An 18,136-nucleotide genomic window follows, 5' to 3' on the forward strand; every position below is an offset into this window, starting at 1 on the left:
CTCCGCCAAGTCTAGTTTATTATGGGTGTGACTGTTTTATCTGTTTTCTCTCATTTTCTCTGCCATCTTGTATTATCATTGTGCCTATTGCCTCTAAAACAGAGAAAGACAAAAAGAGGGCATTTTTGTATTTCAGCTTTTATAGGTTTGGATAAAAGGTACTTGAAATTATTTACTGAGGTTCCCAGAGTATTTGTAAAATGGATCCATTTCTCTCTGTGCCTCAAAAATATATAATGAGAGATACTGGCCCTTAGTGGATTTCAAAATACAAGTATCATTGTGTTTTTATCTTATATATATATAAGATATATATATATACACATATATATATTATTTTATTTTAGTGTATATATGTATATAGTGCATATATACATAGTGTATATATATTTTTAATTATTTTTATTATATATATATTATATTATATATATACAATATGTATATATATACATATATATATGTGTGTGTATATATACACATATATATACCTATATACACACACATACATATACATACACACACACACATTATATATATATAATGCATAGGATTTAGTCACTGATCATCAAGACAGTGGTCTGGTTTTATAAAGCTCATCATAAGGCAGAAACAAAGGTTTGCAAACACCTTGCAAAAACGAAGGTGTTTAAACCTTGAATGAATTCTCATAAAGCAGACATTGTCACCTATAACCCCATATACAAAATGTATTCCCTGCAAAAATCTGGGTTTCTCTTAACTAATGCAGCCATGTGAAGGAAGAATCAGGTCATTTCTCTAAACATAGAATTACCACTGTGATACAAGAAGCTGTTCAGGAGAGTTTATATTTGCAAAGTTAGCATCAGGCCAATAAATTGTGGTACTCAAATCTCTTTTCAATCAAGCTACAGAATACCTACCTTTGGGAAGCATAAGCAACTTAAAAATAAGCATCAGGGTGTTTCAAAATACAAGAAAAGAAAAAAAAGAGGGAATATATCTGCTCCCAAGGAGAAGGATTTAAAGGACACCAGGGTGAAATGTTATAATTCCGATGACCTTTAGGTCTAAGAATAAAATGAAACTGTATTCTTCAGACATTCTCAAATTGTTTCGACTAAATTGCATAGAAACGAAGTATGTTCAGGATGACCAGCCATGAGCAATAGACAGGACTGAATGTCACAAGTACATCCAAGTATGGAGTTTTTCAGAAAGCGTATTCAGATACTAGGGAGCTACCGGGATTGGCAACAAACTAAAAATAAAATAAAATAAAAAAAAAAGCTTACCAAAGCTAAAAGAACCATTACATAGCATCATAAATATTATAAGCCCTTACAAAAGTAAGATACACACACACACACACACACACACACACACACACACACACACACACAAAAGAACCAGCCAACTATATCTAAAATGTATTAAACACAAATAGTCTCTTCACCTGTAAGAATTCCTATCCCCAACCTACCCTTCTAGCTTGGCTTCTAAATACCCTCACATTATCCAATAGTCCAACTGCACTGTTCTGGTCCCAAATAAGAGATACATTATCTCCAAGAAAAGAGCAATTGTTCTTTGACTGGGATGTGTTCTCTCAGAGCCCTGTACCAGGCTAGTAACTTTCTCTGCTCTCCCATCGCGTTCTGTTTGGTTATTTATTTTCTCTTCTCTCTGTCAGACTTGACTCTAAGACACTTACATAAGAGCCTACCCTTATTTGTCCCGGATTCTATAATATGAAATTGTCAAACACATGATCTTTAGACTAAAGTAAAATCATGGTAAAAGAAATACTTGCCATTTAGAAATTGCTTATTTAGGGGCTTCCGATGGCTTAGTCAGTTAGTTAAGCATCCAACTTCGGCTCAGGTCATGATCTTGCAGTTCATGGGTTCGAGCCCTGCATCGGGTCCTGTGCTTACAGCTCAGAGCCTACAGCCTGGAGCCTGCTTTGGATTCTGTCTCCCTCTGTCTCTGCCCCTCCCCCGCTCATTCTCTCGTTCTCATTTTCTCTCTCTGTCTCTCAAAAAATAAACATTAAAAAAATTTAGAAATTGCTTATTTAAATAAAAGGAAGAGTGTATCTGTGTTCGTCCATAATGTGTAATAATTCTCATAGTGCTCTTTAATAAAAAATCAAACAAGAAAGCAGAATTGGCTGAAGCTTTGCTATTTTTGGTTGGTTGGTTGGGTTTATAGGTAAGGTCACAGTGACCACAGACTGATTAAATGACTTCCTTAATGTCATTAAACACTCACAAAGTGACAGTCAGAACTTAAAGCAATGTCTCTCGATTCTTGGTAAGCCAGTGTTTTTACGTATTTATTTTTCATAGTGAAAAATAAATAAATAAGTTATTTATTAGTCACTCTCAAAAAGCCAAAAGATTATTTCCACCCTTGGCAAATTTCTCAAAATTAATGGCAATTAAATCACAGGATCTTAACCTCTATTAGCAGAACAAAATCCTAAAAGAAGGCAATGTCATTTATTTTTTAAGCATTGATTTTGACAGAGAGACAGAGAACATGAAGAATGGAGGAAGGTCAGAGACAGAGAATCCCAAGCAGGCTCTGAGAGTCCAATGTGGGGCTCAATCTCATGAACTGTGAGATCATGACCTGAGCCGAAATCAAGAGTCAGAGCTTAACCAACTGAGCCACCCAGGTGCCCCAAGAAGGCAATGTAGTTTAAAGGAAAGAGGTCTGCTTCGGGAATTGAGGCAGTCTTCAGAACCTAGGTCTACTGGACGTGCCACCAGACCACTGTTAACCTAGGTCACTTCTTCGGTTCTTCTTTTCCTAAACCATAAAATGTGTGTGAGAATCTCCAGGTTCCCAACCCCAGTCTCCATTGTTTTCTGTGACATTAATGACAATGTGTGTGAAATCTAGCCCTGCACCTGGCACACAGTCATCTGTTAACCTTGAAATAAAAAACAATATTCAAAGATCTGTGTGTGTGTGTGTGTGTGTGTGCATGCACCTGGAGTGACAATGCAGTGCTATCTTTTTCACATGGTCTGTGTAACAAATAATTTTGATATGGCAATATTTGTTAAAGTCACCATATTACATGTGGTGCCATTCTCAACCCTGTCCCCAGCGTGGAATCACAAATTGCAAATATTTATTTCTACTCTAAAGGCAGTTTTAACAGTTCAACTTCTAACATGTTGCCAATGGAACACACCAAAGGAGAAATGTGTGACAAGTTGCTTTCAGAATTGTTGCAAAACAAAACTTCTTTGAGTTTAGTATCGGAAATGTTCAATACCATACAAAGCAAAAATGGGAATATTGAATTTTGAGCTTACAGTGCAGTGATTTTCCTCCTGAAGAAGACAACTAAGGTGGGGGGCGGAGGAGTCATGAGGGAAGATATTTCTTATCTAAAAAGCACAGAAATCTATTGAGTGGTTCTTTAACAGTTAGCGAAACCTGTGACCCTTTGGATTTTAATCTTTTTTTTTTTTTTAATTGTGTGAGGATCTAGTTGAAGTCATAGTTATGTTACGTATTAGCTTTGTGACTTTGGGTAATTCACTTAACCTCTTTAATTCTAATTTTCTTTTTCAAAACAGGTGGTTACAACAGCCTGACCGCTTTATATTTTGGGAGTGAGAGTCAAATGATATTGGATATGTAAAATGCAAAGTGCTTTTTCAGCAAAGGAAGGTTTATTATTACCACTATAACTACCACATTATATTATCACCATTATAATTATCCAAGCTCTAATTCCTTAAAAGTAAATGCTTTTTTCTTAAGCATTTGCTTTAATGGCCACCTGAGATGAAAATATTGCTTCCACTTCCCTGAATGAATAAGGAAATCCTAGTATTGCTACCAGGAAGATTGTGTTCTGAGGTCAGAATTCTGTGCCTTGAAGTCCAGTTCACTGCACTTAAAACACACTGCATGGAACTAAAGCTCTTATGTCAATATGGCTTCTTTTTTAAATGTGGGGCTTCCCAGGAGTGCCTGGGTGGCTCAGTCAAATAAGTGTCTGACTCTAGATTTTGGCTGAGGTCATGATCTCGGTTCCTGGGATCAAGCCCCAGGTATGGCTCTGAGCTGACAGTGTGGAGCCTGCTTGGGATTCTTTCTCCTTTGCCCCTCCCCTGATCATGCTGGCTCTCTCTCTCTCTCAAAATAAAGAAAATTATGTTTTTTATTTTTTTTTTAATTTTAATGTTTATTTATTTTTGAGAGAGAGAGAGGGAGAGAGAGCACAAGCAGGGGAGAAGCATAGAGAGAGGGAGACACAGAATCTGAAACAGGCTCCAGACTCTGAGCTGTCAGCACAGAGCCCGACGTGGGGCTCGAACTCACAAACAGTGAGATCATGACCTGAGCCGAAGCCGGATGCTCAACCAACTGAGTCACGCAGGCACCTCTAAAATTATGGTTTTTTAAATGTGGGGCTCCCCTTAAAAGAAGAGACCACACAGAAAGGCCCAGAACAACCAAACAAGACTCCTACTAATATCATATGCATGTACATTGATTAAGGGTTTTCTGACTATTACCCCTTTATTCTTCATGTCAATCTGTGATTCCATTAAAGCTGGGAACATGAAGCATAGGAAGAAGCTCATGAAAGGCCAACAAGTCTGCCAGCATCTATATGGTTGTACGAAGTGATACCTTGATGTATGAGAAGTTGGTTGATTCCCCCAACACGTGCAATGGTCTCTTTTGTCCCCTAGTAGCCCAGAGTTAGTTGCTCCTTTTATTTTTGTCAACAACGCTTCCTTTTTGTTCCTCTTCCTCCAACTAGGAAGTGCATCACTGACACAGACACAATATACCTTTTCATAAGGAAGGCAAATGAGTATGTGCCAGATGGGCTGAGGGGATTACAACATGTTTCCTGCTCCCATGGTGACTCAATGGGGCTGGTATGAAAACTTATCTTATTCAAGAAGTCAGCTTCCCCGGCAGAGTTATGAGTCACAGTTCCTGGGTAGAAAACTCGCTTTCCAATAGCATTTGGGGTGGGGGGTGGGGGACCTCCTTGGATGGATTACAGTAAAGGTCATTCAGAAAAGCAACACTGCCAGGATGGCTGGGGAGATACCAGTACCCTCAAACTTCTGAGATCTCACTGATCTCTCATCAAGAGTAACACGGTCAACTCTCCCTTTACCTTCAAGGGGAGGCAGGACATAAAACCATATCGATGAATTACTGGTATGAATCCAAACAAGTCCCATTATAAAATTGGCCAGTCTGTGCAAAAGGGATGTGAAGGGACTTTTTTCCATCCATTTATGAAATATATATACAGAGAGAGTGCCTACTATGTGTCTACGTACCAATCATTACTGCAAGTATTTGGGTAACAAACAAAGAGGACAAGTCCTTGTCCTTGCACAGCTTACAAGTAGAGAAATTGGGAAGGAAGGAGAAAGGGAAGGGGCAGGGGGAAGAGAGAGAGAGAGGAGAAGAAAAGAGAAGAGGGCAGGGAGGAAAAAGAAGAGAAAGGAGGAGAAGGAGACAAGAGAAAATTTGTATAATGTCAGGAAATGATGAGTGTCATAAAGGAAACTAAAGGTGGGTATAGGAATGTGTGATTGGCAGGGCTATTCTAGTTAAGGTGGTTAAAGAAGGCCTCTGTAAGTAGATAACATTCAAGCATAGAACTAAATCAAATAAGAACAGATTATAATCAGGGATTATGTTCAACATGTTTAAAATTAAGGACATCACAGCACTGACCAGTCACATGAGACACTCAATCGAGCAGGAAAGATGCTGATCTAAACAGCCATTAGATCTGTGTACTAGTGGTTCCCAGCTGCATATCAGTCCAGGTTAGCAAATATGCTTTCCTTGTGAAAAGGGCCAATGAGGTTGGAAGTTATCTTTACTTCTCTCAGCTTTGAGTCGTACTCTGTCCTAGTTATACCCTTTCTTTAGTGCTATTTTTGGTTTCTGATAAAATGCTTTAAGTGGTATAGAAAAACTGAAACATACCCGGAAAAGATAATCAGGTTGAAGAGGGCTCAAATCCATGGTATGTGAAGAACATAGGAAAACACTGTCAAGGTTATATGATCACTATTTTAACATTTCTGAAGACCTCTCACACAAAAGAGGAATTAAAATAATGGTATTCAAAGTATTCTCCATGGTCTTCAGGGGAATTATACATGAGAAGCTTCTTCAAATGAAGATATCTAGGTTCCTTGAATTAAAATTAGACTACCACTGGATTGACTATTTTCTACTTAAATCAAGCCGTTGAACCAGAGAAATGTGGAAATGACGAAAACAAATCTCAATCATGTATACTAGAAAGCTTTGTAAGAACTTGGCCAGTCCAAAGACATATGGGCTGCAATGAGATGATTACTAGGTAGAGTTACCATGGAACCATTCTGAGCAGTAATTCTGGAGATGAGAGGAGCCCTGAAAGGATGAACTTTCGAATCCCTTGTGAATCTGATTTCACATGATCCAGTTCCGTGATGACCAAGTTTGATTATTCAAACTCAAACAAGCTTTGGCTGGCTTCTCTTAAGAAGAAACACCCAGGGGCACCTGGATGGTTCAGTTGGCTGAGCATCTGACTTCAGCTTAGGCCATGATCTCATGGCTCATGAATTCAAGCCCCAGGTCGGGCTCTGTGCTGACAGCTCGGAGCCTGGAGCCTGCTTTGGATTCTGTGTCTCCCTCTCTCTCTCTGGCCCTCCCCTGCTCATTCTCTGTCTCTCAAAAATGAATAAACATTAAAAAAAAAATTTAAAAAAAGAAGCAACACCCAAAGGAAAAAAAAATGAGTCTAATGATAGATTCTTTCTTTCCCAGATAGAAGCAGTATGACAGGAACCCATCATTCTTAAAAGGTCTCAATGGACTGTTAGCCCCAAGGCCTCTTCCACTACGTCCTGAAGTTTAAAAAACAGGGTCATGCTACCATCTCTGTCATTTCTTGTCTCAGAAGACCTGAGGTGAAGGGAAAGAAGCCAGATTCTAGTTGGCTTGGATATGATGGAAAATTCCTATATTTAGACATACCAGACCACTGCCCCAAGTACACTATGCCCCTTAAAGACTAAAGGTGTCAGTGGTCCTCCCATCACCAAAATTCTATTTCTTTCATATCTGTGATTCTATGGTACCACAAAAGACAATGGATTTAAATATTCTTTGTCTTAACTCATTTTTCAGAGAGTTGACACATTACACCCTAGAGATCATCTGTACCTTAATAGATTGCCAAAAACCATTCACTTACCTGAGGCACCACTTTGCAGGATCCCATAGAAGTAGAGACTCATTACACACCACAGAAGTCCCATCCTGTCAACATAAATACAAAGTTAAGGGAGAGTACTTATCACTCTCAAGAGTTTAATAATTACTGCATCCCCATGCTGACTATGGACGGGGACCTGTTCTAACACGTTTACAATATTAACAAATTTAATTGCAGGAACCAACCAATAAAATAGTTTTTTTTTTTTTCTTTCATCACCCATACTACAGATAAGGAAACTGATACAAGTTTAAATAACATAGCCAACCTCCTTCGCCTAGAAAGTGGTAGAATAATGGTCAAGCTCCAGCAGTTTGGCTCTAGAACAATCTCTTAATCATTCAACTATAACTGCCTACTTAAGAAAAATATTCCTCTTCAATGTTTTCATCAGGAGTCACATTTCTGGCAGATAAATTTGATCTTTTTAGCATTCTCGTGGTCTGGAAATATTTTATGACCCAGGCACTTCTCCTTTTTTTTTTTTTTTTAATTTTTTTTCAATGTTTATTTATTTTTGGGACAGAGAGAGACAAAGCATGAACGGGGGAGGGGCAGAGAGAGAGGGAGACACAGAATGGGAAACAGGCTCCAGGCTCTGAGCCATCAGCCCAGAGCCTGACGCGGGGCTCGAACTCACAGAACGCGAGATCGTGACCTGGCTGAAGTCGGACGCTTAACCGACTGCGCCACCCAGGCGCCCCGGCACTTCTCCTTCTTAGTGATAAATAGAAAGTCTAGAAATCCTGGGTTCAAACTCGGTTTATAGTCCACTACACTCTGACTTTATAGCAGGGGGAAATATATAAACCTCATGCCCTGCTGTGCCTGCTCTCCTCTTCTCCTTGGAAGAGACAAATGATGAGGGTAAAGTCAGGTTTCTGTGACGGTTAGCCTTTCTATTGATAACCAGCTGAACCAGCCAAGTAGCAAGAACTATGCCCTTACATTTGGTTGCATGATCTCTAATACAGAAGGCCTAGAGATTTAACAATCCCGCGAAACTTATTTCCTTACTACTTTAGACATAACCTCTCCCTGATAAATCCTTGGTAGGGATATAACTACTGATACCTGGATATTTCTGAAAAATTCCATATTCAAGGCTGTCGCTGTTTTGAACACAGCAGTCACCTATGGGTGCTTACAGAGGTCTTGATAACTTGTCCAGATCTCATTTCTAGTAAGTGACAGAGATGGGATTTATGCCACATCCAGCCAATAATAGCCCATGACACAAGGTTCACAACCATAGGGACCCAATAATCTAAAAAAAGGTGTAAGAGGTATTTGATAGGGTGGCCACACAATAGCACTTTTAATGAGACACGTGTGGGGGCACCTGGGTGGCTCCGTTAGTTAAGCATCCAACTTCGGCTCAGGTCATGATCTCATGGTTTGTGAGTTGGAGTTCTGCATCAGGCTCTGTGCTGACAGCTCAGAGCTTGGAGCCTGCTTCAGATTCTGTGTCTCCCTCTCTCTCTCTGCCCCTCCCCAGCTCACGCTCTGACTCTGTCTCTCAAAAATGAATAAACATTAAAAAAAGAAAATTTAAATGAGACACCTGTAAGAGTGTGGCACCAAAACAAAGGTATAAACTGGTACTGCCTGAGCAGTCCAGAGTACCTGCTCACTTTAAAGGACAATGCAAGTTTGCGACACCTGTCACCTCTCTTGATCACTGATCACCACAAATCTCCAGTTTATATTGTACTCTCTCCTTTAGCATTACTGTTCAAAAACCACAAGTGAGTTTATTATATCCTAAACAACGTTTTTATCCCAGAGATTAAATGTTTCTTTCTTACCACCACCATTCCCTTCCAATTCTTCTATCGTTAACTTAGGGCACTCTGCTGTCATTAATTTATTCAATAAAACATGTGCTGAGCACTTTCTGTTTACAAGTCTCTGTGATACAAATACAGGGACCTCCTCTAAAGGCATTTCTTCCCAGTAGAGGACATAAATCATTACAACGTCACAGCTATGAACAAGACACATGCAGAGGCACTATAAGGTATACAAAGATTTATCAGACAAGTTCGAGCACTAAGCAGGTCTAGCAAAGACTTAAAATGTGCACAAAAATAATGACAGTACAAAGTAAATACTGATAAGCATAGAGAGGAACAGATAAGTGTTATGGAAGATTAGTCAAAGAAAGAGATTACTTCAGCCAAAGCAATCAAAGAAGACTAAATATAAGAAGTAGCTTTTGAACTGAGCAAGAACTGAATTGAAGCAGAAGGAAAATGGGGAAAAGAAACTCAGTGGAGAATAATGTTCACAGATAGGAAAAGCATGGAACATAAAAAGGAAATAGTCTGTAAATAATTCAGTTTGGCTCAAGCACAGGGTATTAGTAAAAGAACGATAAAGAGTTTGTTGGAAGGCGGGGAGTGTTAGGATCAGATTCCAGCAAGGCCTTGAATAGCAAGCAAAGGACTCAGGATTTAATTTAAACAGAAAATAGGGAATCAATGAAGGTTTCTGATTAGAAGACTGACTTGATCATCAAATTGTGCCTTCTGGAGATCATTCTTGCCAGAATGTATGGATGTATTGCCACTAAATTCTGTCTATTTATTTATTTATTTATTTATTTTTTAAATATATGAAATTTATTGTCAAACTGGTTTCCATACAACACCCAGTGCTCATCCCAAAAGATGCCCTCTTCAATATCCATCACCCACCCTCCCCTCCCTCCCACCCCCCATCAGCCCTCAGTTTGTTCTCATTTTTTAAGAGTCTCTTATGCTTTGGCTCTCTCCCACTCTAACCTCTCTTTTTTTTTTTTTTTCCTTTAAATTCTGTCTTGAAATCATTTTGTCTCCTGAGCCTGTCATCACAGTAATTGTTTAACTCCTAGCTTTGTGTCATCTATGAACTTGATCAGCATGCCACCTATGTCCTCATCCAAGTCATTAATAAAAGTATTTAATAATTCTGCATTAATCATTGTCAGTGGAGAACAACCAGATATTTCATTGCAGATTCAGGGCACAGTAACTTCAGCCTCAATACTCCGTGTGCTAAAGCACTCTCCCTCTCAAATTGCTTTTGGCTATATATAAAAAAACAAACAAAACAAAACAAAACAAAACAAAACAAAACAAAAAGCCCACACCTCTGGATTGTCCCAATTCGCCTGTTTATAAGCTGCTGAATTCCTAGGGCAACACTTAGAAGACATTCTAATTAGTGTGACTGAGGGCCTTAATTGATATTCCCTTGAGTAACTGGATTATTTCAGAGGCAGCAAGGAGTCAGGTCATCAAGGTAAAGCCAATCTAAAGATAACCTGTGTGCAAACACAAATCCAGGGTCAGTCCTGTCCTGTGATGAATTAGAATAAAGCAGATTGAAAAGAAAATGTGATTGTGCAGGCTGGTTTGACAGACTAAAGGTACCAAGGTTAGCGGGAGGAGGTTGGCTGGTTCATTTAACATCGTCTTCCGTTCTCCCTCAGAATTTTATTATTGTGACTAGTAATACATTTTTGGTTCTTGTGTCTTGGGGAGAGAGGGTGCTGGATATTTTCAGAGATGGAAAAGCTGTCAGAAAGCAAAGGAACCTGCCTAATAACACACAGTTTCTCATGGTCTGAATTACAACCCAGCTTTAGATTACTGCCATGGCATTTAACAGACTCTGCCCTTGCTTCAGATGATTGCAACCAACAAAAATAAATTCCCAGTCAGCCTTTCCTGCACTATCCATTTTACCTACCGTCTAATCATTTTCATACATCCCTCTTAGGTATTGGTACTTCGCTCCTATTTAATTCCACTGTTCCCTGGTATATCAACTCAGATGTCAATATCACCTGGCAAAAAGTTTCAAACATGTACTTATTTTTATGTAATCAGCAATAATATTAATGATGATTGTTAACATGTGGTCAGCACTTTAACATCTACCCCTGCATATGAATCATTCCATTGCCTGCATTCTCTAGGTTTACTAAGCTTCAGGATCTCCTTACCTCTGAGTCAGCTCTGACCAATGATTCTCTCACAGGGCCAGCAGGTGACAGGCTGAAACTAGGTCTCCTACCCCAAGGCTGGTATTATCCCTGAATCACTTCGCCTTCTTCCTGCACTGTAACATTTCACCAGGCCACAGGACTGGATTTCTCACTCAGTTTCCTGATTCCACATTTAGCCCATACCCAGATCCTAGCCACTCTTTGAAGCCCATCTACCTAGTTGGAACATGGACCTTCCACCTGGGGCTTGTCAGCACTCTTTTCCAGAAGCCTGAATTCTGTCCCCCATAAGGTCTTGCTCCAAGCTAGATATGCCTCCCATAACCACAGAGTTGCCATGAGCTGCTTCATTCCTGGTTGACAGATGTCCTTTGCTATGATCTGTGCACTGAAAACTTGGCCATAAACATCAAGATATAAACCCTAGATGGGCATCTCCATGCCGGGTCAACCCTGCAGCCAAATCACTTCCTTAAGTCCTGATCCCATCCAGATCATAACTTACTGATAAACTCAGTAACTGTACCTAACTTACTTCTCTAACTTACTAATAAACTTTGAGCAGATTTTGCATGTATGCTCACCTAAGATATGACAAACAAGCCTTTAAAGGACATGGGACAAGTTATTAATTATCCCATCTTACAGAAAGGGAGCGATGGCATTTATTAAGAAATCAAAGTTATTTTCACCATCCATCTTTTATCTAGTTCACAGTTTTTGAACCATAAAGGGACCCTTGTGCAGAATACTTCAGAAAAGAATATTTACCAGTAAATAAAATTACCAACAAAGTGACATGGAAAACTCTAATGATGAGTAAAACGAAGTAAGCAAAACCCACTTTGTTTCTCTTAACGAACGCAGCTATAAACCTGGGAAGAATGCATAAAACAATTATATGAAGACTCCAAAAAGTAAATAAAGCACATTCTTTTCAAGTACACATAGGAAATTTACCAAGATCAGCTATATTATGAACTATAAATTAAACCTTAACAAATTTAAAAGAATTGAGCATATATGCTCTAACTATAGAATTAAACTAGAAACCAATAAAAGAAAATGACAGGATAATATTCGAACACTTAGAAATTAAGGTATATACAGCTGAGCCTTGAACAAGAAAGGGTTGGGGTGTTGACCATCCACACAGTCAAAAATCCATGCATAACTTTTGGTTCCTCAAAAACTTAACTACTAACAACATACTGTTGACAGGAAGGCTTACCATTAATACAAAGAGTTGGTTAACACATATTTTGTATGCTATATATGTTGTATACAATATTCTTACAATAGAATAAGCTAGAGAAAAGAAAATGTTATTAAGAAAATCATAAGAAACAGAAAATACATTGACAGAAATGTAGTACATTTATTGAAAAAAAAATCTGTGTATAAGTGGATCTGCACAATTCAAAACCATGTTATTCAAGGGTCAATCGTGTGTCTAAATAATTCATGGGTCAAAAAGAAGACTATTAGAAAATTCTTAAACTGAACAAAAATGAAAATACAACATACCAAAACAAGTGGGATGCAGCTAATGCAGCATTTAGAAAATAATTTATAGTATTAAAAGGTTTATATTAGATAAGAAGAAAAATTTGAAGTCAATAAGCTAATCATCTACCTTAAGGACCTAGAATAAGAGGAGAAAAATACAACAAGCAAGCAAAATGAAGGAAATGATGAAAAGTAGAGATGAAAAAATTTTAAAGAGAAAAAAAAAATGAACCCAAAAGTTGGTTTTTTGAAAAGAACAACAATAAAAAACTTGGTAAACCTCTAACCAGGTAAACCAATGGAAAAAAAAAAGACACATATCACTAATGTCAGAAATAAAAGAGGCTACATCACTAATGATCATGGGGCATTAAAATGGTAATAAAGGGGAAACTGGTAATTAAGGGAATACTAAATATTCTAGTCACATATTACACAATTTTGATGAAATGGACCAATATTTCAAAGCCCACAAACTACCAAAGCTCATCCAAAATGAAATTTATAATGTTATTGGTCCTATCATTATTTTTTTAAAATAAATTTTCTGTTAGAAACCTTACAAAAAAGTAATTTCCAAGCTCCAGATGATTTCACTGGTGAATCTGACCAAACATTTGAAGAATAAATAGCATCTCTTCTAGATAATCTCTTCCAGAAAATAAAAGACAAAACAATTACCAGTTCATTTTATGACACAACATTACTCTGATCTGAAATTCTGCCACAGATGATATAAGTAAACAAATCTACAGATATCCCACAACCAAGCAGAGTTCAACCCAGGAATGCAACACTGGTTTCAGTATTTTAAAAGTCTAAATAAGTATACCACATGATTATCTTAATTGATGCAAGAAGAACATTTGACAAAATTCAGTATCCATTCATGATAAAAGTCCTTAGCAAACTAAGAATAGAAGGGAACCTCCTCAAACCAATAAAGAGCATCTATAAAAAACCTACAGCTAACATAACATCTAATGTTGAAAAACAAATACTTTTCCACTCAGATCATCAGCAAGACAAGGATATTCATTATTAGTACTATTCACCATCATCCTGGAAGTCTTAACTAGTACAGTAAGGCTAGTCACAGATGATGTAATTTTCAACATAGAAAACCCTAAAGAATTTATTACAAAAAAAGAAGTCACAGCATATGTAATTAACATGAAAAAATTATATATACTAGCAATAACAACGGTAAACAAAACTTTTTTAAGTTTATTTATTTAGTTTGAAAGAGAGAGAGCACAAGTGTGCGTGCAGGGATGGGGCAGGAAGAGAGGGAGAGAGACAGAATACCCAGCAGACCCCTACTCACAGTGCGGAGCCCAATGCAGGGCTTGAACTCACAAACCCAAACCGTGAGATCATGACCAAAGCAGAAACCAAGAGTCAGAGGACGCTTAACTGACTGAGCCACCCAGGTGCCTAGAAAACAAAACTTTTTAAAAGACTCCTTATAATAAGGGCGCCTGGGTGGCTCAGTTAGTTAAGCATTTGACTTTGGCTCAGGTCATGATATCACTGCTCCTGACTTCGAGCCCCACATCAGGCTTTCTCCAGGAGCCTGGAGCCTACTTCAGATTCTGTCTCTGTTTCTCTGCCCCTCCCCTACTTGTGTTCTCTCTCTCTCTCTCAAATATAAAATAAAAAAAAAAAAAACAAAACATTAAAAGAATTTAAAAATAAATAAATAAAAAGACTTGTTATAATAACTAAAAAAAATGCTGAGCATAAAGTCTAACCAATATGTAAAAAGGTCTGTATGCTGAAATATATAAAATATTGATAAAAGAAATCAAAGATGACCTAAATAAATAGAAATACATGGTTGGCAAAATGGCCTCATGCCCTAAATCCCTGGAATCTGTTTTGTTGCCCTACTTAGCCAAAAGAACTCTGCAAACATAATTAACGTTATGGACTTCAAAATATGGAGATTATACTAGATGATCCACATGGACTCAATCTAATCATTAACATCAGCCCTTAAGCAAAGAACTTTCTCTGGTTAAAGTCAGAGAGATGTAGCAGACAGACAAATCATGGAAATGTGAAGTGAGAAAAGAACTTGAGAGGACTTTGGTGTTAAAGATAAATGTAGTAACCTGTCAAGTACCTTCTGTTTGGTCGCAGGTGACCTTCTAGAGCTGTGAGAGATTTTCAGCTGATAGCCTGACAGCCAGCGAGAGAACGATAACTAGGGCCTTCAACATGGGAAATAAAATTCTACCAACAACTTGAAGATGTGGTGAAAGAGGAACTCTCTTACACTCAGTAGGAATGCAAACTGATGCAGCCACTTGGAAAACAGCATAGAGGTTCCTCAAAAAGTTAAAAATAGAACTATCCTACAATCCAGCAATCATACTACTAGGTATTTACCTGAAGAATACAAAAATATTAATTCAAAGAGATACATACACCCCGATGTCCACAGCAGCATTATTTACAACAGCCAAATTATGGAAGCAGCTCAAGTGCCCATCAATAGATAAGTGGATAAAAATGATGTGGTATATATATACAATGGAATATTATTCAGCCATAAAAAAGAATGAAATCTTGCCATTTGCAGCAACATGGTTGGAGCTAGAGAGTATTATGCTAAGTGAAGTAAGTCAGTCAGAGAAAGACAAATACCATATGTTTTCACTCATATGTGGAATTTAGGAGCAAAAAAAAAATGAGCAAAGGGGGGAAGTGAGAGGGAGTGCTGCAAAAAAATAGACTCTCCACTGTAGAGAACAAAGTGATGGCTACTAGAAGGGAGATGGAGGTATGTTATAAAGATAATGGGTATTATGGAGTGCACTGGTTGTGATGAGCACTGGGTAATGTATGGAACTGTTGAATCACTACCGTGCACACCTGAAACTAATATTACATTTTAGGTTAGCTCACTGGAATTTAAATAAAAACTTTCAAAAAATCTTCCCAGCTTTGCAACCATACTCTTCCCCAGGGCCTCCAGAAAGGAACATAACCTTGCTGACACTTTAACTTTAGCCACGTAAGACACTAGGCAGAGAATATTGTACCTGAACCGACTCACAGAAACTGTGATGTAATACATGGATGTTGTTTTAAGCCACCACGTTTGTGGTAATTTATTAGTGGCAATAGAAAATAATGCAAGAGACATACCATATTTATGGATTGAAAGACTCCGCATAGTAAGATGTCAATTCTCCCCCCACATTAATCGACATATGTAATAAAATTCCAATAAAAAAATCTTAGCAAGATTTGTTTATAGATATGGACAAGCTGATTTTAAAACGTATATGGAAAGAGAAATGCCTTGAATTTTGACAAACATTTTGAAAACGAAGAATAAAGTTGTAGGAATCACAGTATAAGCATCCCAACTTTTTTAAAAATTGAAGTACAGTTGACAAAATATAGTATTAGTTTCAGGGATACAACATGGTGATTTGACAATTACATACATTACAAAATGTTCACCATGGTACAGTTACCATCTGTCACCATACAAAGCTATTACAATATTGACTATACATATACTGTACTTTTCATCCGTATGACTTACTAATTTTACAACTTGAAGTCTGTGCCTCTTAATCACCTTCACCTGTTTTACCCATTGCCCATCACCTATAGTAACCACACGTAATCACATTTGTTCTCTGTATTTATAAGTCTATTTCTGTTCTTTATTTGTCTGTTGGTTTTTTAAGATTCCACATATAAGTGAAGTCATTTGGTATCTGCCTTTTTTTGTCTGACTTAAATGCTTAGCATAACATCCTCTAGGTCCATCCATGTTGTGAACGGTAAAATTTCCTTCTGTGCATGGGGTTGTGTGTATACACAACATTTTCTTTATCCATCTAAACAACCCAGTTTTAAATGTCAAAAGTCTTAAAGAGACATTTACTGAAAAGGATATTCAGGAGGTAAATTAACACAGGAAAGGATGTTCAACATCATCAGCCATAAGGGAAATGAAAATTAAAAGCACAAAATTAGATACCACTACATACCTTTCAGAATCACTAAAGTAAGAAATACTGGCAATGCTAAGTGCTAAACAGAATACAGAGCAACTGAAACCGTCCTACTGCGGTGACTACACAATGGCACTGCCTCTCTGGAAAATCACATGGCCACTTCTTAGAAAGTCAAACATACACTTGCCATAGGATGCAGCATCCCCACTCCTGGGTATTTACCCAAGAGAACTGGAAACTTATGTTGACACAAAAACCTGTACATGAGTGTTTACAGCAGCTCTGTTATTAATTGTCAAAAACTGGACACAACTCAAATGCCCTTCAACAGGCAAATGGATAAACAAACTGGTATACTGGAAAAAATAGCCTACTCTTCAGCAAGACAAAGCAACGAGCTGTCCATAACAACAACTTGGATGAATGCCAAAGGTATGTTAAGAGAAAAAAGGCAGTCTCAATAGGTTACCAACTGTCCAGTTCCATCTAAATGACATACCTGAAAAGATAAAACTAGAGTGACAGAGAACAGATCAGGGGCTAGAAGTAGTGGGCAGGTGTTAACTATAAAGGGATAGCACAGTAGTGTCTTTGGGATGATAGAAGAGTCTGTGTCCTGACGGGGTCAGTGATTAAATGAGTCTATACAATTCATAGAGTTGTACTTTTAAAAAAGTCAATTTTATTGTATGTTAATTAAAAATTTATTTTTTTAAGTAGCATGAGTCTTCCTTTTTAACAGTTCTGCAAATGATTTGTGAACCCTTGTAGACAGGTTAAATAAATGAAAGCTGTTTTAACCTAAATATGGTTTCTATTTTCAACATTTACTTTGAAAATAACACTGTCCTGTTGTTAAGTACTGAATGTTCCAGAAAAGTCCAGCAGTAGAAATACATAGAAAGATCAATGAAACATCCCCACTTTCAGCATAAGCCAGTGTCGCTAACCTTGATATAACAGCAGAGTCAAAGTTCACTCCAGAAAACATTGGCACACTCCTCTTAGATATTACCTTCCCCTTTGTTACTAAAGAGCTTCAGAGTGTTGGGAACTCTGAGAGGACATATATAATATACCACCTGCCATCTTTAGAAGCTTGGAATAGAATGTGAACAGATTGATTTCCTTTTGTTCTTTAATATTTTGAACAGCAACATGCTCTGTGGGGTGAGGGAAGAAATATCATCAAGTCTCATCCTTCAGGAGAGAGAACTAGAACTAGGTTTTCAGTGAGATGAAGGTGAAAGAAACCTTAAGAAGCACACTACAGTTGGAGTTCTAAGTTTGATTGTTTGACCTTGAATAGCCTAAGAGAGGAGGAGATAAAGATTCATAACAACCACTTAAGAGTCATAAGCTGATCACTATCTTGATGACTAAGTTAAG

The 18,136-nt window shown here is 37.8% G+C and overlaps 1 protein-coding gene across 5 annotated transcripts in view; it reads right to left on the bottom strand.

Annotated features, from left to right (window-relative positions):
- The window catches only part of IL1RAP (interleukin 1 receptor accessory protein), a 137,053-nt gene that overhangs the window by 81,297 nt on the left and 37,620 nt on the right, over window positions 1-18,136 (bottom strand). For all 5 annotated transcript variants that reach the window (XM_045037145.1, XM_045037144.1, XM_045037146.1 and 2 more), the window contains exon 2: window positions 7,241-7,305. In XM_045037145.1, the coding sequence (XP_044893080.1) occupies window positions 7,241-7,304 (64 nt within the window). In that variant the 5' untranslated portion in view covers window position 7,305. The remainder of the gene's footprint in view (window positions 1-7,240; window positions 7,306-18,136) is intronic.

The sequence above is a fragment of the Felis catus genome, chromosome C2, assembly GCF_018350175.1.
Source record: "Felis catus isolate Fca126 chromosome C2, F.catus_Fca126_mat1.0, whole genome shotgun sequence".
NCBI lineage: Eukaryota > Metazoa > Chordata > Mammalia > Carnivora > Felidae > Felis > Felis catus.